Here is a 21,201-nt window from a genome sequence, read left to right on the forward strand (position 1 = left end):
GACAGCGGAGAGGGAAAAACAACTTCACCTGATGGGAGTGAAGAAAAAAAAATCTTGAGGGAACCAGACTCAGTTGGGCACGACCATTTTAATTTCTCCGCTGGCCAAAAGTCTTGTGCAAACGTGTATGAATTTCTTTCCAGTGTTAACCACAAAAGAAGATATTGTAAAGAATGTTGGGGAAAAAAGCAGCAGTTGATGTCTATAGTAGGTACAAAACATATGGAAGTCATATCTTACGTTGTGTTCAAGAAACTCGAACAGGTTTGGAGGATGAGCAAATGATGACATGTCCGTTTAAAATGAGTACTGTCTCCTGTGAGATTTACTGTAATATTCTAAAATGACATTAATTTAATTGTTCAAACATATCTGTTGAATAGCACAGATAATACATAATAAATTTATGGCTCGAAATTGCAATTCGAACTTTGGACTGAGGCTGTGCAATGCAAAAATGCTTTACTTGCTTAGAGTTTTTGTCTTATTTCTAGTCTAAACATCTACAATTTCTTATATTAAGAAGCATTTTCTAGACAAGCAAAACAAATTGTCTTGTTTTGAGAAATAAAATGCCAATGTTAAGTGAGTTTTTCCTTAAAACAAGCAAAATAATCTGCCAATGGGGTAAGCAAAATAATCTTGCTTTTTCTTTTGACGTAAGATTATTTTGCTTACCCCATTGGCAGATTATTTTGCTTGTTTTATGGAAAAACTCACTTAATATTGGCATATTATTTCTCAAAACAAGTCAGTATGTTTTGCTTGTCTAGAAAAGTCTTGACTTAGCAATTGTTAGATATTTGGACTAGAAACAAGACAAAAAATCTAAGTAAAAAAAGCATTTTTTGCAGTGTGGAATCTTAGTAAATACTTGTTTTATACTATAATCTTCTACATGAAGCTGCTTTGACACAATCTACATAGTAAAAGCTCTATACAAATGAAGGTGAATTGAATTGAATTAATCTGAATGTTGTTTCAGAGATGTTTGATTCAAAGCAAGCAGATACTTTCAGGTTCAGATACAGCATCAAACTCACCTTCAATATTGCGACATTTCTGTTTGACTTCTAACATGAGTCTCTCTGAGGAAACACAAGATATGCTGTCAACAATGGCTGCATCATGCATAAGAGAGAGAGTGTGTGTGTGTGTGTGTGTGTGTGTGTGTGTGTGTGTGTGTGTGTGTGTGTGATACCTCGGGTTCCTTCATCAATGATCTCCTTGATTTTGGTCTTCTCTACGCTGTTCTTCCTGGGTTTCTTGGCAGGAGGTGGAGCAGTGTATGAAGCAGCTTCAGGCTCCCACATTTCTGGATACACCTCAGTATATGGGTTCCGCTCCGCTACAACACACATACACTTGTTTTCAGGCACGTGCACACATAGGGCTCAACCTGTGCAGTGCACATGCCCTTTTTAGTCTTGGATAGAAAGTGCCCTTCCAAAATGATCAAAAGTGCCCCCAACACCGACAACACCGCTCTCGAGTACACACGCTCCAACCCCCCCGCTTAAAGCTGTACGCACGCGACAACGCAGCTCTTGAGTACGTGCGTGACAGTGACAACAACAACGGCAACAACAACAACCCCCCCACCCCCCTTCTTCAAAAAAATATTTCTGCACATGCCCTTTGGACAGTCTCTGCACAGGCCTGCTTTTTAATGTCAAAGGTATAGCAAAAACTAGCATTGAGCTCCATCGGCTGTTCAAAACTAGCCTAGAACTCCATCTGCTGTTCAAAAGTAGCCTAGAGCGCCATCTGCTGTTCAAAAGAAGCCTAGAGCGCCATCTGCTGTTTGAAACTAGCCTAGAGCGCCATCTGCTGTTCAAAACTAGCCTAGAGCGCCATCTGCTGTTCAAAACTAGCCTAGAGCGCCATCTGCTGTTCAAAACTAGCCTAGAACTCCATCTGCTGTTCAAAAATAGCCTAGAGCGCCATCTGCTGTTCAAAAGAAGCCTAGAGCGCCATCTGCTGTTTGAAACTAGCCTAGAGCGACATCTGCTGTTCAAAACTAGCCTAGAGCGACATCCGCAGTTTGAAACTAGCCTAGAGCGCCATCTGCTGTTCAAAAGTAGCCTAGAGCGCCATCTGCTGTTCAAAACTAGCCTAGAGCGCCATCCGCTGTTTGAAACTAGCCTAGAGCGACATCCGCTGTTTGAAACTAGCCTAGAGCGACATCCGCTGTTTGAAACTAGCCTAGAGCGCCATCTGCTGTTCAAAACTAGCCTAGAGCGACATCCGCTGTTTGAAACTAGCCTAGAGCGCCATCTGCTGTTCAAAACTAGCCTAGAGCGCCATCCGATGTTCAAAACTAGCCTAGAGAACCATGTGCTGTTCAAAACTAACCTCAAATACAATACAAATTAGAATGTTTTATATATACATATATTGTATTACATTTATATAATTTCACATATTATTAATTTCAATGATAAATTCTAAACAATGAGCCACTTTGTGGTGTAGAGCCCGCATGCTTGTTCAGTCATATATTAATATAATAATAAACAGTACCTGGTGGGGGCTCCAGGCCTTTGGGCCCAGAGGGCAGAAACCCAGTGCTGGCCCACTTAATCATCTGCTGCGCCTGCGTCTCATTCTCCTCCATCTTTCCCTCCGGGGTATAGTTCGTGTACTCACAGTGAGGGAACGGTTTACCTGCACGCAAACCCCCTGTCTGAACCCAACAAAACACACAATGACGCTTAAATAAATCACTGACAGATAGAAAAAAAAAGATTAAGAGTGCTTTCACACAATCAAGTGGTCTCGGCTCGGTTGAATTGACCTGTACAGCAGTTTGGTTGTCCTAAGAAAGCAATGCATTCCTAAACTGAACAAGCCCGGCTATATCACAGTGCATTATAGACTTCTAACATGCATATAAATGGCTTATAAAGAAGAGAGAATGGTGAGTAGAGATATCATTTCTACTAGTAAAAGTGTGTTTTGTGTCAAATAAGAAAGTGAAAGCATGCTGTCTATCTGAACTATCCGCTTGTTATATATATATATATATCCATATATATATATGTGTGTGTATATACACACACACACATATATACACAAACACACACACACACACAAATAAATATATTTATATATATATATATATATATATACATATATATATATATATATATATATATATATATATATATATATATATATATATATATATATATATATATATATATATATATAGCAATATAGCAATCAGGATTTCTGAAAGTATTACAGCGCTTTGTAAATGTTTATTATTACCATTTGATGAGTCTCCCCATACAGTTTGATATAGCGCTTGGACTAGGAAGCCGCTTTGCCTGACGTCACACTTAACAAATATATAATATCATTATCTTTTTGTTTAACTTGACTTCTGTTATAATACAATTCAATATAATATAATACAAATATTACAAAAATTATTCTTTTCTAGCCTACATAAATATAAAAACCACCACCTTCATGCCTTCTTCATCTCGGGGGGCTTTTTCAGTTCATTCATAACCATTTGCTTTTGTATAATGTTATCATTATTAGCAGTATTATTTATTATATCCATATTTAGATTCGTTTTTTAAAAAAAAAAAAACAAGCTTAGATTTGTTCACCTGTCAGGTTTTAGACCATATGGGGCACAGCATGTGTTTTAGGAAATAACTCAGTTATTTGAACACACTTCGTTATTATTGTTCATTTATTTCTTTGCTGGACATAAGAATTTATTTAGAAATAGTTTTGCAACAAATCTTAATAAACAAAATTAATTATGTATAGGCTAATGAATGTCTGTGCGTACATGTTTCCTTATCCACGAGAATGAAAGCGAAAGTAAACAATGAGGAGGCTCATCTCTCATTCCCGCACTGCAGATGCTCTGTTTAACTGTTTTCTCTCTAGTGAAGCGTTCAGTTTTTCCGCTTACAAAGTCCGCCATGTAAATAGGAAATGCGCTATGGTGCGACGCAACAGACTCTTAAAGGGAATGGCAGACGAGACTATGCTTGGTTTATTCTCAAAACACCCCTATAACTCATTAGGAGAATAAGCTCAACCCTGTTAGACCATGTGCCACGGCGCAAAGTGGATTTGTCTGTCCCTAAAATTGCAAAAGGGGATTCTGACACCCCCTTAATGCTTTTGCGCCCTGTACTTTGAACTTTGCACCTGGATAGGTAAAACAGAGCCCTTTGTCTCTGTGTGTCACCATTCAAAATTAAAGTGCACCTTTTCAATTAGAGGGCTCTATCATACACCTGGCGCAATAAGGCGCAAGATGTGTTTGCTGCAATCTGTTGCTATTTCCAGACCAGTGCAACCCTCATTTTCACAATTTGCGTCTTGTTGTTTACATAGCAAATCCATTAGTGCCACTTAAGGCTGATTTATACTTCTGCGTCAAACGCACACGTATGCTACGGCGCAGCCTATGCATTGACGCATAGCCCTATGCCGTGGCCGTCAGCGTCGCTGACATGTACCTCTCAAAATATTTAACTACACGTCCCAACGACGCGTAGCGCAAGCTCTGTGATAGGTCGGCTTGGTAGCGCTGACGAGTCAGGGCGGGACCGAGAGCCACGCAAGCCCGATGTTTACAAGTGTGGAGTCCCGTGAAGGAGCTCCGGATGGAAAGTTTTGTTTTGTGTTTACCTCATAGTTAAAGTTGTTGCATGTCCGCTGGTTTCTGCCTCAAAATGAGCGAGTTTGAGCCACTTGTACATTCAGGAAGCGTTCAGGAAAACCAAAACAGCAGCGAAGAAACTCGACACAGAGGAACATTTACACCTCACTCCCAACTAGCGTTTTGGAGGCGTTAATGCAGACCGACAGAGACAGCGCGCAGAAGTATAAATGCACAGCTACATGTTTTGCATGCGCCGTGGGTTACGCCCGTCACTTGACGCAGAAGTATAAACCAGGCTTTAGTGGACTCATGGGTGTGCTGGTCTTGAAAGGAGGTGTGTTAAGGCGCATTGTTGGTGCGTTGCTATTTTGAGCAACTGAAATAGACCACAACATTGATCAAACAAAACCTGGTCTAAAGTCCAGCGCAGAGAGCATTAGTTGTGCACCTATAAAGGTCCAAACGCGTACACATTGCTTAATACACACAGGATATACAGCAACACACAGATATCGTTACATATGAAAACAAATAAAGGATTCAAATGCTACAAAAATGATTATCATCTACATAAATATAAAAAACACCGCCTCCATGCCTTCTTCACCTTGAGGGGCTTTTTTCTGTTTATTCATGACAATGTGCATGTGTATAATGTTATTATTATTAGCAGTATTATTTATTATTTGCTTATTTATGTTTGTTTTAATAAAAACAAGTTTAGATTTTGTCCACCTGGCGGGTTTGGGGGACGTTTGCATCACCATATGGGGCATAAGAACAGGACGTGTGTTTGCATATAACTTGTTTGAGCAAACGTCATTATTATTGTTCATTTATTCATTTGCTGGAAATTAGAACTGAATTCAGAAACAAATCTTTGTGCTTAACAAACAAAATTAAACATGTAGGGTAATGGATATCTTCAGCGGAGTGTGTACAAAACCGTTAGATGACAGAGAAATGTATTTGCTTATGCATGACTTGCCAGTAAAACTTGAAAGATGGCTTTTCTGTAAACGGGCTGTTTGTTGTAGGTGGGCTGATGAAAGGTTTTGGAAAATGCACTCAAGGGCAGCAGCTTTTCCACACACATCTGAGAAGAGACAGAGATTACTGGGATGCCTGTTATCAACACTTATCATGAAATTATAAAAATGACAAATATAATACATAATAAAACAATAATAATTCAATCAAACATACAATTAATTATTTATCATATTACAAAAGACAAAATATAGTCTAGCATAAAAAAGTTGGCACTAACATTTATAATTTATGAAACCAAATAAAATAATAGGGTATATGCCGAGCTAGTGTGTTTCCCATACTAATAAACTTCCGGTGACCTGTTATTGTGAACTTTTTTCCATTTTATACGGTTCCTTATACAGCATCGATGTTGTAATATCATTAAAATACATTCAGTTAAACAAACTTTGGTATTTATTTAGTTGCTTAAACGTAAAACGAGACAAAAAGCCGTTTACTCGCACGCGCCAGTCAGAATCGGCAGGCTAGCGCAGAAGCTCCATTGAATATACTGGGGTAAAATAAATGCTCATATTATAAGGACATGGCTGGGGGAAATGTAATTTAATGCAGTGCTTCTTGTACAATCTGAGACCCACTTTAAATCGAATTTCACTCAGCCAGTGGAGATAGCTGATTTTTAAAGAAAACAGACCATAAACGTGCCGGTTTTTGCATTGACATTCAATTCGCCGGAAGCGCTTAACCCAGGTTACTGGCAAATTAAAAGTCCTATTACCATGCTTCGGCATATACCCCATTACTGTTAATTAAAATGGTATGTATTAAAAATTAATTAAAATAAAAAATAAAATGACAATATCTAAATAAAATAAAGAAAAATTATAAAATTATGAATATCAATATAATAAAATATAACTAAAATAATCTAAATAAATGTTACAAAAACAAATAAGAACTAATAATATCAATATAATACAATATTATAATTACAAAAAGATTCAGACAATAAAATAATGAAAAACATGAGTCACTCAAATAAGTACCATTCCATAAACAAATATAATTAAATTAATTATTATAAAAATTATTAATTATAATTAAAATATAGCACAATGATACAAATATTACCATGAAAATAAACATTAAAGACAAAGATACGATAATTAAAATAAAAATGTATTAAAGTAGTACATTTAAAATAACACAAACAATATATAATAAATGAATAAAATAAATTTATAATATAAAACAATAACAAAATAATTAAAATGAATACTGATTAAAGTAATAAATTAAAAATATAAAAAATTTATGAAACAAAAGATGTTTAATAAAATAATACATTAATAAAATGATAAATAATAACAATGATCAATTATTAATATATTTATATAAACAATTATTAATACTAAAAATGAACATAAAATAATACATGAATATATAGTTATATAAAAGATAATAATAAAAAAAAATACAGTTAAATAAATAGGGATTAAATAGTAAAATAATAATTTGAACAATAAATGATACAATATAATAAATTAAATATGATTACTATAAAATACTAAATAATAACAACACAATAGTTAAAAAATTTATACTAAAATGAATATAATTAATTCAAATATTATTAATATATAAAATAGTAATAATATTAACAACAACACATTCATAAAATGATTATTAATTAAAAGAATACATAAATCATGTTAAAAATATAATAAATAAGTGAAAAATACATATTATAAAAATAATAATAAAATATCAAACAATAACCTGATTATTAATTAAAATAAAAAATTATTATCACAAAAAATGAATATAATATAATAAATAAAAATATGATTAATGTAAAACAAAAATAAATAATAAAAACAATAACATGATTCTTAATTAAACATGATAAATTAATAACACAAAACAAACATAATATAATAAAAATATGATCAATAAAAAAATAATAACAATAATAAATAATAAAAACATTTAGACATTAACTAAAATAAATACTGATCATAATAATGAATTAATAATACAATCTTCCTACAAAGGATGTCAATGTATGCAGGTTTCACTCATGCTGATGGTTGTCAGACTCACCATAGACAGTTTTCCATCACCGAACCACATGACCCAGCGTGTGCCTTCAGCCGCCGGTCCACGGTTTGTTATCCAGCAGGACACGATACGTCCGGGCCACCAGGAGAAACCCCGTAGCTTTCCCCACACCAGCTCTCCAATGCCATATCCAAGGCCGTCCTGACAGAAAACACAGACACATACACACACCTCAGTTGCAGTTTCAACTAAAACTCGGGATTTATATGATCATAAATGTAAATCCATTATATTTTCACAATAGTATAGTCACTGGACCAAAACATGCTGCTTATCGACTTCTGGATCGAAGTCACGTCCCTTAGGCTGTTTCCAGACAGCAAATGTTTAATTCAGAGTTGCAGTGAGCTGTTCCCAGACACCCTCCCAGCCCTGTTGATCCCGGAGGACGGTAGCTCCAGGGTGGTGAGCATCCCACCCAACCCACCCTCTTCACCTCCGTTCATGTCATCGGCTACAGCCCTACAGCCAACTCCAGTGCTGATGCAGTCAGTCAGCCCCCCAGCTCACCTTCCAGCTCCAGGAGAGGAGGTCTCACTGAGGGTCTGCCTACCTGCATCGCCAGCCAGAGGTTGTCGCCTGACGTCATTTCCTCCGCCCTCCGAGCAACGGACTCCACCTCGGCCCTTCGATCCTAAGGCTTCATGTTGGGTCTCTCCTCCCTCGTCTCCTCCGTGGGCTATCAGCCCACCAGTTTCGCCAGGCTCCCTCGTCCCTCTGGCTCTGCCTTGGTCAGTGGTCGCCCTGCCTCCGCCTCTGGACTCCGCTCCTCTGGCTGCATCTCGTCCCTCCATCCTGCCGACTACCTTGAGCTTCTCCTTCCCTCCAGCTACGCCTCAGTCTTCTGACACTCTAGCTCCGCCGCGAGCTTTCGGGCCCGTGTCTTCGCTTCGGTTGGGTGAGTCATCCGCTCCATCTCAGCCCTCCAGGACCTTGACGCCACCTTCGCCCTACGGCTCCCCATCTCATCCTTGGGCTCCACCTCCAGCTGCGCCGTCTCCCGCAGTCAGCCCCCTGGAGTCAGAGACCACTCCTCCTCCATGGCTCCTCCCTCCGTCAACTCCACCCTGGGCCGGCCTCCTGGCTGTGTCCTGGGTCCTATGCCTCCTGCTCCAGCTCCCTTTCTGTCTCCTCCCTCCTGTACCTCCGCCCTGGCCATCTCCTCCTTTCACAAGTCCTCCAACTCATCTCCTGGCTCCTCCCTTCTAAGACTCTTCCCTGTCCGCCACCTCTAACCCTCCTGTAAATTAGGTTTATATTCTGTTTAGAAGACGTGCCTTCAAAAAAAGGGGGGGTAATGCCAGGTTCTGTACTGTTCCATGTGCTCCGTGTACATCATGTGACCCATTGGTTCAAGTTCCCGCCATTTGTTAATGTTTTATGAGTGTCACCTGCGTCTCTCCCCTGTATGTAATCAGTTTAATCATGTCCCCTGTATTTAGTCCCTGTGTTCAGTTCCTGGTCCGGTACTGAATAGTCTACACCCCATGTCTTTCCTGAGTCTCCTGTGTTTCCAGTGTCCTTCAAGTGAGTGTTTGTAAATAAATCTACGTGTTTTTTGATAACTTCTGCGAACGAGTGAGTTTATGTGTGAAGAGAGCCGAGTCGTGGGCGACGCAGTGCCGCAGTAGGTAGTGCTGTCGCCTCACAGCAAGAAGGTTGCTGGGTCGAACCTCGACTCAGTTGGCGTTTCTGTGTGGAGTTTGCATGTTCTTCCTGCATTCGCGTGGGTTTCCTCTGGGTGCTCCGGTCACCCCACAGTCCAAAGACATGCGGTACAGGTGATTTGGGTAGGCTAAATTGTCCGTAGTGTGTGTGTGTGTGTGGATGTTTCTCAGGGATGGGTTGTGGCTGGAAGGGCATCTGCTGTGTGAAAACTTGCTGGATAAGTTGGCGGTTCATTCCCCTGTGGCGACCAAGGATTATTAAAGGGACTAAGCTGACAAGAAAATGAATGAATGAATGAATGAATGAATGAATGAATGAATGAGAGCCGAGTCGTGACAAACTGGATCCTTTCATTTTGAAGGTGGCTGCAGATTATGTAGCTGAGCTACTCACACACATTTTTAATTTAAGTCTTATCAGTTGTCACATCCCTAGAATTTGGAAGTCGGCTTTTGTACTTCCCCTTTTAAAAGGAGGACAACCATCAGAAGTAAACATTTATAGACCAATTTCCAAATTTTGCATCATTGCAAAAATGTTCAAAAAATTAAGCAGTGATCAACTTACTGTCAAATTACCAGTCTGGATTCAGAAAGCAACATAGTACTGTTTCTGCCACACTGAAGGTTTTAGATGATTTTTACAGGCAATGGATCGTAAGAATTGTTGCACTGCTCTTTTTCTTGATCTTTCAAAGGCATTTGACACGGTTAATCACACACTTTTAATGAACTCTTTAACTTTAGTCCGGTATTGAATTGTCTACACCCCATGTCTTTCCTGAGTCTCCTGTGTTTAACCTGTTTCGGGACACAAATAACTATAACAATATTAATATTAAATAATAAAAACAATAACATGATTAATAATAAAAAATGATAAATTAAGAACACAAAAATAAATATAATATGATAAAAATATGATCAATAATATTATTTAAATACACTTTTAAATAACTCTTTAACACGGATCGGCATGTCAAACCAAGCTACCACTTAGTTTGCTAATAATCTGACCAACAGAACACAGTGTGTCTATAAGGTCGGCCTGACTTCTTTGGGCTCTATTTTGACGGTCCATGCGCAGAGCGCAAAACGCAGGGCGCAAACGCTTTCAGGGCGTGTCAGAACGCATTTTTGCTAATTTAAGGATGGGAAAATTCGCTTTGTCCATGGCGCATGTTCTAAAAGGGTTGAGTTTGTTTTCTTAATGAGTTATAGGTGTGTTTTGAGAATAAACCAGTCTCATCTCCCATTCCCTTTAAGAGCCAGCTGCGCCGCGCCATAAGCGCATTCGCTATTTACATGACGTAAAGTAAGTTCGTTTTCGCTTTTGCTCTCGTGGATATGGAAACCTTACCGCACAGACAACAATTAGCCTATAAATAATTAATTTCGTTTGTTAAGCGCAAAGATTTGTTTCAAAACTATTTCTAAATTCAGTTCTACTTTCCAGCAAACGACTAAATGAACAATAATAACAAAGTGTGGTCAAAACACTGAGTTATTTCCTAATACACCTGCTATACCCTGACAGGTGGACAAATCTAAGCTTGTTTTTAATAAAACAATTATAAATATGGGTATAATAAATAATACTGCTAATAATAATAACATTATACAAAAGCAAATTGAATAAACTGAAAAAGCCTCCCGAGATTAAGAAAGTAAGGTAGTGGTTTTTAAATTAATGTAGGCTAGAAATTAATATATTTTGTATTATTTTAATCATTTATATTTATTTCCTATGCATATATCACTATTATATATATCCTTAAGATATTATATATTTTTCATATGTAAAGATATTTGCGTATTGCTCTACGACTTGTGTGTAGTGTGTAAGCCAGACAATAGACGACTTTGTTCTGGTCCAAAGAACAGACTATTTACAGTTTCTCAAAGTAGCAACACGCCAAAACACGCCTGCTTTTTTAGACCAGAACGCCTATGGGCGCACATATAAACGCAAACGCGTTTGCTATTTAAACAGTGTGGCGCAACACCTCAAAATGACCCTTGTGCCGAGCTGAAAGTAGCAAAAGACTATTGCGCCGCGCCTTGCGCCACATTGCGCCAGGTTTATGATAGGGCCCTTTATCTTTAGAGGTGCACAAAGGAGTGCCACAGGGATCAGTATTAGGGCCTATATTATTCTCTATCTACATTAAAAACTTGTGCAACAACCTTCCAAACGCCTTTTATCATCTGTATTAGGGCTGCAACAACAAATCGATTAATTCGATAAAAATCGATAACTAAAAGCGTTGGCAACGAATTTCATAATCGGTTCATTGTGTCGCTCGACATGGGGACGTTTGATTATTTAAAAAAACACTTTAGTTTAGCGCGGAGCGGAGTGAACACGATCTCTGTCTCTCACGCACTGATACAGAGTTCAGCGCCTCATAGACAGGGATAAGGAGGAAGGGAGGTCAACAGCAGGGTAAATCACTACAGAATCCTACTTTTGTTCTGTTTTAAAGTGAAAACCGTAAAGTCCCTGGTGCTGGTGTTTAAACTCGTTATCCAGCTTAACAAGCATGACAAGTTAGCGTTAGCTTGTTTACCCTTAGAGAAGCAGCTGAGCTTTGGCGCATTGGCTGGCGCTGAGCCAGAGAAAGACGTGTCATATCATCACAATTATGCAGTTTTAACAGAGTTTAGATGTCTGTCTAAAGATGTCAGTGGCACAATACATATTATATTCAGTATAAAAACAAATTATATTCAGTATATATTAGACACAAATATATAATAATACTCCAGTCTACTGTTGTCAATCATTGTTTACTTGCCTAAGTCAGTTTAATGGTTAAGGGATTGATATATTGATTGATTGGGATTGAATATGCCTATTTAGGGAAGGTTTGTTAAGTAATTTCATGCTCCCTTGTAGAAGTATTCTGTTGTATTTTCAAAATACAAAATACAGTATTTTATTTGGATCCTTGTTGTGGCTGCTGTATTTTGTAGTTTATTTTGATGCACGTAATACTGAGGTATTTGGTATTTTATTTTAAAATACATTTCAATTTGTATTTTGCCTGTCCCTGTTTATATATTTATATATTTAATAAATATCAAAAGTACACTAGCATAGATTATGTAAACACACTTTTATTTTAGATGCAATTAACTGCACAAATAGGTCTAAAATACAGATAGATTGATTAATCAAATTCGATTAAAATCCTTTCAAATTATTATTTTTATTATTTTCATTTTATTTTACATATGCCGGATAAGTTGGCGGTCTATTCCGCAGTGGCAACCCCTGATTAATAAAGGGACAAAGCCGAAAAGAAAATTAATGAATAAATGTATGAAAAAAATAATAATAATAAAAAAAATAATAATAAATTAACAATGTGGTTATTTTAGGCCACAAAAAATATCTGAAGGGAGAGATTTTTAAGATATTCACCTGGTACTCTTGGTGTATCGGCGCGATTCCTGTCAGAACTTTCTCACCGCAGGCGACGGGAGGCGGCTCAGGCGTTGTGGCAACCGTTGGGGAGGCGGGGTCAGTGTGCTGTTGCTGAGGTATGGCAGGAAGAATCATGGCTGGTTCATCCTCCTGAGAGCCCACTGCTGATTGGTCGTCCATTGTGTCACTCATTAGAACAAGGCGGACCTTCTTCTGCTGTTGCTGAGGTATGGTAGGAAGAATCATGGCTGGTTCATCCTCCTGAGAGCCCACTGCTGATTGGTGGTCCATTGTGTCACTCATTTGAACAAGGCGGACCTTCTTCTCCTAGTATAGAAGAACACATGCTATCAAAACAAGGATAAATATAGACACACAGGGCACAGTAGTGTCTCACAGGATTTTCACTGCAAATCGAAAGCAGATGCAGTATTGAACTCCTCTCCAGAAATACGGACTGATGTTTGTGTTTAGGTAAATATTGACTTGAAATGTAGTGTAGAGATTTGTCATATGAAGATGAAACCTGCTGATGGGAGACACAACGTCTCTCTGAGTGAGTATTAGACTACTGAACTCTCCAGAATTACTGGCATCTGGACAGAAACGCCAGTGAAGTTTATTCTTTCACTTTTCGTCGCATAGTCCCTTATTTATCAGCGGTCACCACAGCGGAATGAACCGCCAACAATTCCAGCATATGCTTTACGCAGCGGTAGGGCTGGGCGATTTGGCAAAAAAAAATTTAAAATGATGTTTCCTTTGTTTTCATTCTCCTGCTTCTGTGAGTGACGTATCTCAGTAAACCAATACGGTTCAGCTGCGCACCTAGCTCTGCCTTTTGGAACCCTTTTTTTGTGCTAGGTATCCTTTGCAAAGAGTAACCAAAAAGTGGCACGGTACAGTTCGCTTTTAGGTACCCTTTGACAGAGGAAATAGCCATAAAAGCGTACCAACCCGTACCTTACCACTCAGTGGAAACATGCCATTAATGGTGCCATCACAGCAGTGCAAGGTACCTTTGCTAAGGGCACAACCCCATACCATTACAGAGCCTAATTTTTCTTTCTTTATATATATATATATATATTTTTTTTTTTAAATCTCTTTCAGACAAACAAATCAAACCCGAATACATTATGAGGGTTATTGCTCATAATAATCAATGCTGAATAAAAGGATTTTTATTTTAAAAGCCTGAAATGAAACTTTCTACAGTATGGGATGTCTGGTCAAGATCATTTTGCAGTGATCTGAGGAAATGCTGTGGATTTGGCAGGATTGCTGTATCTGATGAGTCCACAATGTCAACAAGATTCCCATGACTATAAAAATAGCATTAAAAATTCAGAAACGCCGCCCGCAGGAAAGAAAACTTAAAATTTTTTTGCCTGCTTTATCTCTACTGCCTCCAATAGGTATGGTAGGAAGAATCATGGCTGGTTCATCCTCCTGAGAGCCCACTGCTGATTGGTGGTCCATTGTGTCACTCATTTGAACAAGGCGGACCTTCTTCTCCTAGTATAGAAGAACACATGCTATCAAAACAAGGATAAATATAGACACACAGGGCACAGTAGTGTCTCACAGGATTTTCACTGCAAATCGAAAGCAGATGCAGTATTGAACTCCTCTCCAGAAATACGGACTGATGTTTGTGTTTAGGTAAATATTGACTTGAAATGTAGCGTAGAGATTTGTCATATGAAGATGAAACCTGCTGATGGGAGACACAACGTCTCTCTGAGTGAGTATTAGACTACTGAACTCTCCAGAATTACTGGCATCTGGACAGAAACGCCAGTGAAGTTTATTCTTTCACTTTTCGTCGCATAGTCCCTTATTTATCAGCGGTCACCACAGCGGAATGAACCGCCAACTATTCCAGCATATGCTTTACGCAGGGCTGATAGTGGAAAAAATTCCTGAGCCTGAACTTTTTTTTCTTGCCCCTGAGGTGAGTAGGGGTGGGGGTACTATGTATGCAACGCACGTTTAACACATAACTTGTGGGCCCCTGGGCCCAAATATATTAACAGCCTATGTGTAACCCTGATCATCATTATTGTCAAGTGGCTCTTTTTAGACACATGCCAGTAATGTCAGTGACACATGCCAGTGTCAGTGATCTTGTGACATGTGCCAGTAGGTGTCAGTATAAGCACGTTATAAGCACATTAATGTTATAAGTCTCTTTGCTTTAATATTTAAAAATCATTAGGCAAATGACACCTGTTTTCTTACATGCATAAATGTTATGAGTTTTCAACATGCATTTTATTATAACTTTTTAAAGGATATTATTTAAAATACCTTAAAATGAAAATAAGTTAAATAATAAAATAAATGAATGAATTAAAAACATAGAGAAGTCCATATTGTAGGGAACAAAGGAACTGCCAGGATGCAATAATATACAGTACAACAGATAAGTGTAACCCCTCCCATACATAAGCATGCCACAATAAATTTGACTGACATGTACTGTCAAATGACTATATTACGTACGGAAGTATGACTACGAATACATAAAATAAATGCGTTTAAATTAAAACATCGTGGAGTAGCTCATCAACTTACTTGCGACGCGATAAATTAGGTTAAAAGTCGCGTAATGATTAAATATGGTTTTGCTCGTGTTAATTAATGTCATAAGCTTCGCCCGGTTACGATGTCACTGCAGTGACATGCAGCGCGACACTGAGTGACACAGGTTACTACACATGCCACTAGCGAGTGACACATGACAGTGGAAAACCGGACGTGCCACCGGAAGTGTCACTACACTCAGTGGCATGTGCCAGTGTCATCTGTACGTCAAATGTCGTGTCACTCCATGTTAAAACTGCTACTATCGGCGTTCAAGCGCACACAATAAGCTAAAACTCGCCCCAAGCACCGGCAAAAACAAATAACAATGAATGTGTCGAGGAAAGAGTAAGGACATATCTTAATTATTTATTAATAAACTTATTCTGAGTCAGTGTCGCAAAGATCCTGACTGGCAATCTCCTCTTGGACTCGCCTTTAGAAATTCATCTTTACGGATTACATGAAGGAGTTTTTTTGTTTTCGATTTGTTTTATTTCGTTAAGTAATAATTTAAAGCTTTCTATAAATATATTTATTATGTCTGTGAGGCATATACATTTTGCTTCATTTTGTTAAGCGCTCCTGTTCAAAAACCAGACGACAGAAAGCGCATAATTTTGGTTTTCTTTATTTTATAAAAACGCTGTAACGTTTTTTGATGTATTACTCGTACTTTGTGAGCAAAAATGACGGATAACTTTAAATTGCTCCCACTGAAAAAATGCAAGTGATTGCTCTGGCGCCTCGATGTCCTGCAAGCTTTTTATAAGCAAACTATGCGCCTAATAGCACACATTCTTTAACGTTTAAGCTACCATTGTTTTATACTTGAACTGTTTTATATCTTTTATTTTAGGCAAGTCGTGATGATCTGAGAAGGCAAACTGATCAAACATACAATGATGGTCTTCCGCTGGGCGCTGTTCGTTAAAAAAACAACTTATTTTTAACGAATAAAAAATGCTCCAAACGTTTTTCTAAATAAGCTGAATAAAAAACGAAACTAAATATAAACACTTTGCCATTAGGCTACATACAAAACTGAACTATTTCATAGCTGAAACATTAAGTTGTTTAAGGAGAAGGGGGAAATATATTTTTGTCCCGTCTATTGCTTCACCGTTATTTCGAGAATAAACCCAGCGTAAATATGCAGATGTCATTCCCAAAACATATCAGCGTATATGTGCCGAAAACGAAAGTTTCATACAAATTCTGAATGGATTATAGCCTGGAAAGTGCAAAGCACGCTCCTCTTATTATCACTAAAAAGCGTCACTAATCTTAGTTCATAGAGATCTCACAAAGATCCGTTATAATTTATAAAGCTCTCTAAATTACACAATTAATCTTTTATTTACATGGCGTCTACACTCAAAAGATGATTCACGAGCACACAAAATGGCACTTAATAAAAACCAATCCGGCGCTTTCAGCAGTGAGTGAATTCTGTGAATCTAGAGAAATGACAGATCAATATCCGTGAACCTGATTTTTTTTCCCCGCAGCTAGGCTTGCCACGATAGACGGTGTTGACGGTGATACCGGTGTTAAGACGCAACACCGGTGACATCACTTTTCTACCGTGACACCGTCCCCACATTTGTTTTTTTTAGGTATTCGTTTTTTAATTTTTTTTTATTAAAAATTTATTTAAAATAAATGGAAAATATAATTATAAATAATTGACTTAAAACGAGAGCATGCTCTATAATTAAAATCTAAACATAGCTACAGTGCGTCATATTTCATTTACCACGTGAGGAGAAAAGAGGAGTCGAATTTACAGAAAGAGGATGGCGGACGATTTATTGTCAAAACGCATTGCAAAAGCGCATGTTTGGCAAAATTTTGGGTTCAAACCAAATGCATAAGAGCACCTGACGACGTTAATGAGGCAATCTGCAAACTTTGCCTGACAAAGGTGGCAGTGTCTGGAAACATAACTAATTTATACACGCACCTTCATGTTTAACTATTGGTGGGTCGCGGATAGATCAATGGCCATAAATACGCAACGCATACTCTCATTTTTAAAAAAAATCACGCGACCATCATCTCACAATGTTTAATAATAAATATATTTTTTTAATGCCGCGCCATTGACAATTCAACTGCAGAGAAACATCGTGGTAACGTGAGGACGGTCCGTGTATCATCCGTTCATTTGATTATTCCTTTTATTACGGAAAACGAAACATCAGAAAAACGATGAATATTTCGTTTTTCTGTTTATTCTGTAGGCAGAAAAAACGGAAACTCATCTGTTATTCTGCTTATTAACTTAAAACGAAATATTAAAACAAACACAAAACCAAAACGAAATAATGAGTCAAAAAATGGTCCGTGTACGTTTTGTTCATTTGTTTTCCATTTTCAAACGGAATAAAGGAAATGGAGAAAACGGCCGTTTTTCCGTTTTTCCTTTTGCTCACGAGAAAACGAAAAAACGAGATTTTGGCTGGATTTTCGTTCTTTGGTTTAGGGTAGGAAAACGGATAAACGACTTTAAAATTCATTTTACACATGTAGGCGGTGCTGAAACGCCCACTTTCCTCTAACTGGTTAACCAAATCTGCGCTCGTGACGTCGTCCTCTAAATAAAAGCCTTACACGCAGGCTTTTAATTATTATTATTTAATTATATATATAAACAAAGTTTACATATTCTATCATTTGAACCACACACAGTTAGCAGGCTTACATTCATTGCGTATGTATAAATTAAATTAAAACGTAAATCAGCAGTATTCTTAGACATTTGTCATTAAAATAAGGTCATAGTTCACTGCCAAGCTTCTTGCTGCTGTGCACCTGATGCTGAGCAAAGAAAGCCATTTCCGAGCAGCACCTGGTTTACTTGATTGTTTCAGAGCTATTGTAGGCCTAAATAATAGCCTACTCTGTATAAAATAATAATTTATTATTATTATTATTATTAGGCCTATTATTATTATTATTAGGCCTATTATTATTAGTATTGTTATTATTATTATTTACTTAGTTATTCAATGGTTGTAAGAACACATTGGACCCTGCATGGGGCTATAATAAATGGTACCATTTGTTTCTATTGGATTTTCTCCTATTTTAATTTAATATATTTGCCTTTAGCCTATTGTAAATATTTATTTGATAATTAATACTTTTTTATTGCAACGTCAAAGTAGGCCTGTCTTATTATTATTATTTTTTGTTATTATTTTGTCGTTGTTGTTGTTATTATTATTGTAGCAGGGACATAGCCACAGGTGTGGCAGAGTGTGCTGGTGCCACCCAAAGTGGCATCTTGCACCTGAAAATAGATGCCTTCGCGCTCAAGCGCGCGCAAAAAACTTGCACAGGCAAAAGTAATGATGAATGAGTTGAAGGGAAAAAAACATTCTAATTATTTGTTAATAAAATAGTGCAACATTATTCTCAGTCAGTGTAGGCTGAAAAAATTAAGATCGCCAGCATTTCAAGGGTGGTTTTATTTTTAGTTCATTGCTGTGACGCGCTATATTTCACTAAGGCTGCATGAGACTGCGCATCTTGCTTATTTTCTCTATTTTACATACAGAACATATCATACAGTCCAGGTTCTACCGTTCTAGTGAGTGTGGGGCATTGCTTTACAGTGGTAAAGTGGATTATTTCTTGGCAAATTCATAATGATTCACTTTGTTTAGTAATAAATTTCATAGTTATAAAATAACTACATTTCAAGAATATTTTAACACTTTCAACTATTTAGGATTATTTATTGCATCAAAAGTAATTTCAAAGTAACATTAAATGTACGTATAAACTGCTTAATTTGTGTGTGTAAACACCTAAGATGCAAAAAGCTTATTTAGACCAGAATAGGCCTACTAAATGCAACGGTCAATGTATGTAAACTTATGACCTAAAATGTCTTAAATGACTAAATTTAAGTCTTTTTAAGTTTTTAAATAATTTAAGTTTAACATAAATGATTTAAACTTTAAACTTCAAATTAACAGAGTATGGCAAATAAATTGTTTATTAAATGGAGGTCAGGTGTCTATGTTAATTATAATTATTAAATATTATGACACTATAATTCAGTGGTGTATTGGAGAGTACGCACCTTTTAATTAATTAATTTCAAATAAGTGGTTTATCCTAAATAAAATGCAATGGGATCGGTGGATGTGCAATAAATAGTTTGAAAACCCCTGGTTCAGACTAGACGAGCTAGCTGTCTGTGCGCTGCACTAATAACTTGGCATTTGCTCTTTTCGGTGCTGCCAGATGCATTTATAATCCATAAAAAATAAAAAAGGTAATTCGGTAAAGCGCGCGATGCGCGCAGAAATAAGCGCACTATATGCATATGTCAAATTAAGTTATCTTTTTCTTTAATCAAGACTTTTCCATTCGAGGAATTTTATTAATAGCTTAGTCCTTATAAACGATCAGTTTATAAAATACACAATTTACGGATCAAGCCTAATGAAGAATAAGAAGAATATGCAACGCATTATGATCCTTGAATGATCAGAGCGCATTTATATAAACTATATATTTTATATAATCCATAAATATTAAAAAACATTATACATTTAAAGTAATGGAACATTATATGTTATAAAATCTAAACTATTATTTAGGCTACAGGCTAAATAAAGGCGCCTTTTCGGGGCTGTTCAGCGCGTGCGTCAAAGAAAAGACATGACACAATCTCTATAAAAACTTGTTTATTTACAATATCTAAAGGGATATAAAACATCTAACATGCATCTCCATTCTCAGCGAGTTTCTGTGTTCTGCATCCTTCACAGACCGAGGTCTCATTCCGAGGTAATCTGTAAATATTCTCATTTGGTTCTGGCACATTCTTGATTAAAGGTGAAACTGACCGGCGCAAAGGATGATTTGTCAGGGTGACTACAGTTATAATACAGGTTATGGAACTATGAATATTTCACTTTAATTTCATATTATTATTTTATTAAACAAACAAACCAGTTTTTGTTTTGGCTCTGCATGCAGCGTATTGGATCTTTGAAGCATTGCACTTCAAATGTTATTCCTTTTTTTTTTATTGTATTTTTAATATTTTTAATTATACAACACAAAATTGGTTCTAAACAGATACATTTTCCTATAGGCTATGATGAAGTGTATATTTTTGTTCACACAGGTCCTATACAAAACTGTGTGGATGGATGATTTGTTTCTCCGTGAAAATCACTCATTTAATAAGCAAAACAGGCCAAAATGTTGTTTAGCTTGCGTCAAACTGGATAAACAATTTACAAACATATTGAATACAAAGGCTGGTTATTTTATGCAATGAGGGACAATAGGCCTATTACAAATTAAAGAAAATTATTTGCATATTAAAACGAAAATATATAATACAACAACAGATCCTACCTCGTAAGAAATGACTTTAGATAATGTAAATAAGCATCAAGTTTTTTTTTGAGATTGTGTGTCTAATTCAGTAGTGTAGTGCGTTCGCGTGGGTTTCCTCCGGGTGCTCCGGTTTTACCCACAGTCCAAAGACATGCGGTACAGGTGAATTGGGTAGGCTAAATTGTCCGTTCTGTATAAGTGTGTGTGTATGTGTGGATGTTTCCCAGAGATGGGTTGTGGCTGGAAGGGCATCCGCTGCGTAAAAACTTGCTAAATAAGTTGGCGGTTCATTCCGCTGTGGCGACCCCAGATTAATAAAGGGACTAAGCCGACAAGAAAATGAATGAATAATGTGCAATACTAATTTAAAATACGTATCACTAACCTTA

The 21,201-nt window shown here is 37.1% G+C and overlaps 1 protein-coding gene across 11 annotated transcripts in view; it reads right to left on the reverse strand.

Annotated features, from left to right (window-relative positions):
- dnmt3aa (DNA (cytosine-5-)-methyltransferase 3 alpha a) overlaps positions 1–21,201 on the reverse strand; it is a 133,848-nt gene that overhangs the window by 19,708 nt on the left and 92,939 nt on the right. For all 11 annotated transcript variants that reach the window (NM_001018134.2, XM_087296806.1, XM_087296804.1 and 8 more), the window contains 6 exon segments: positions 1,044–1,088; positions 1,202–1,348; positions 2,524–2,686; positions 5,628–5,735; positions 7,739–7,897; positions 12,851–13,180. In NM_001018134.2, the coding sequence (NP_001018144.2) occupies positions 1,044–1,088; positions 1,202–1,348; positions 2,524–2,686; positions 5,628–5,735; positions 7,739–7,897; positions 12,851–13,180 (952 nt within the window).

This window comes from Danio rerio, chromosome 20 (genome assembly GCF_052040795.2).
Source record: "Danio rerio strain M-AB ecotype USA chromosome 20, GRCz13ab, whole genome shotgun sequence".
Taxonomy (NCBI): domain Eukaryota; kingdom Metazoa; phylum Chordata; class Actinopteri; order Cypriniformes; family Danionidae; genus Danio; species Danio rerio.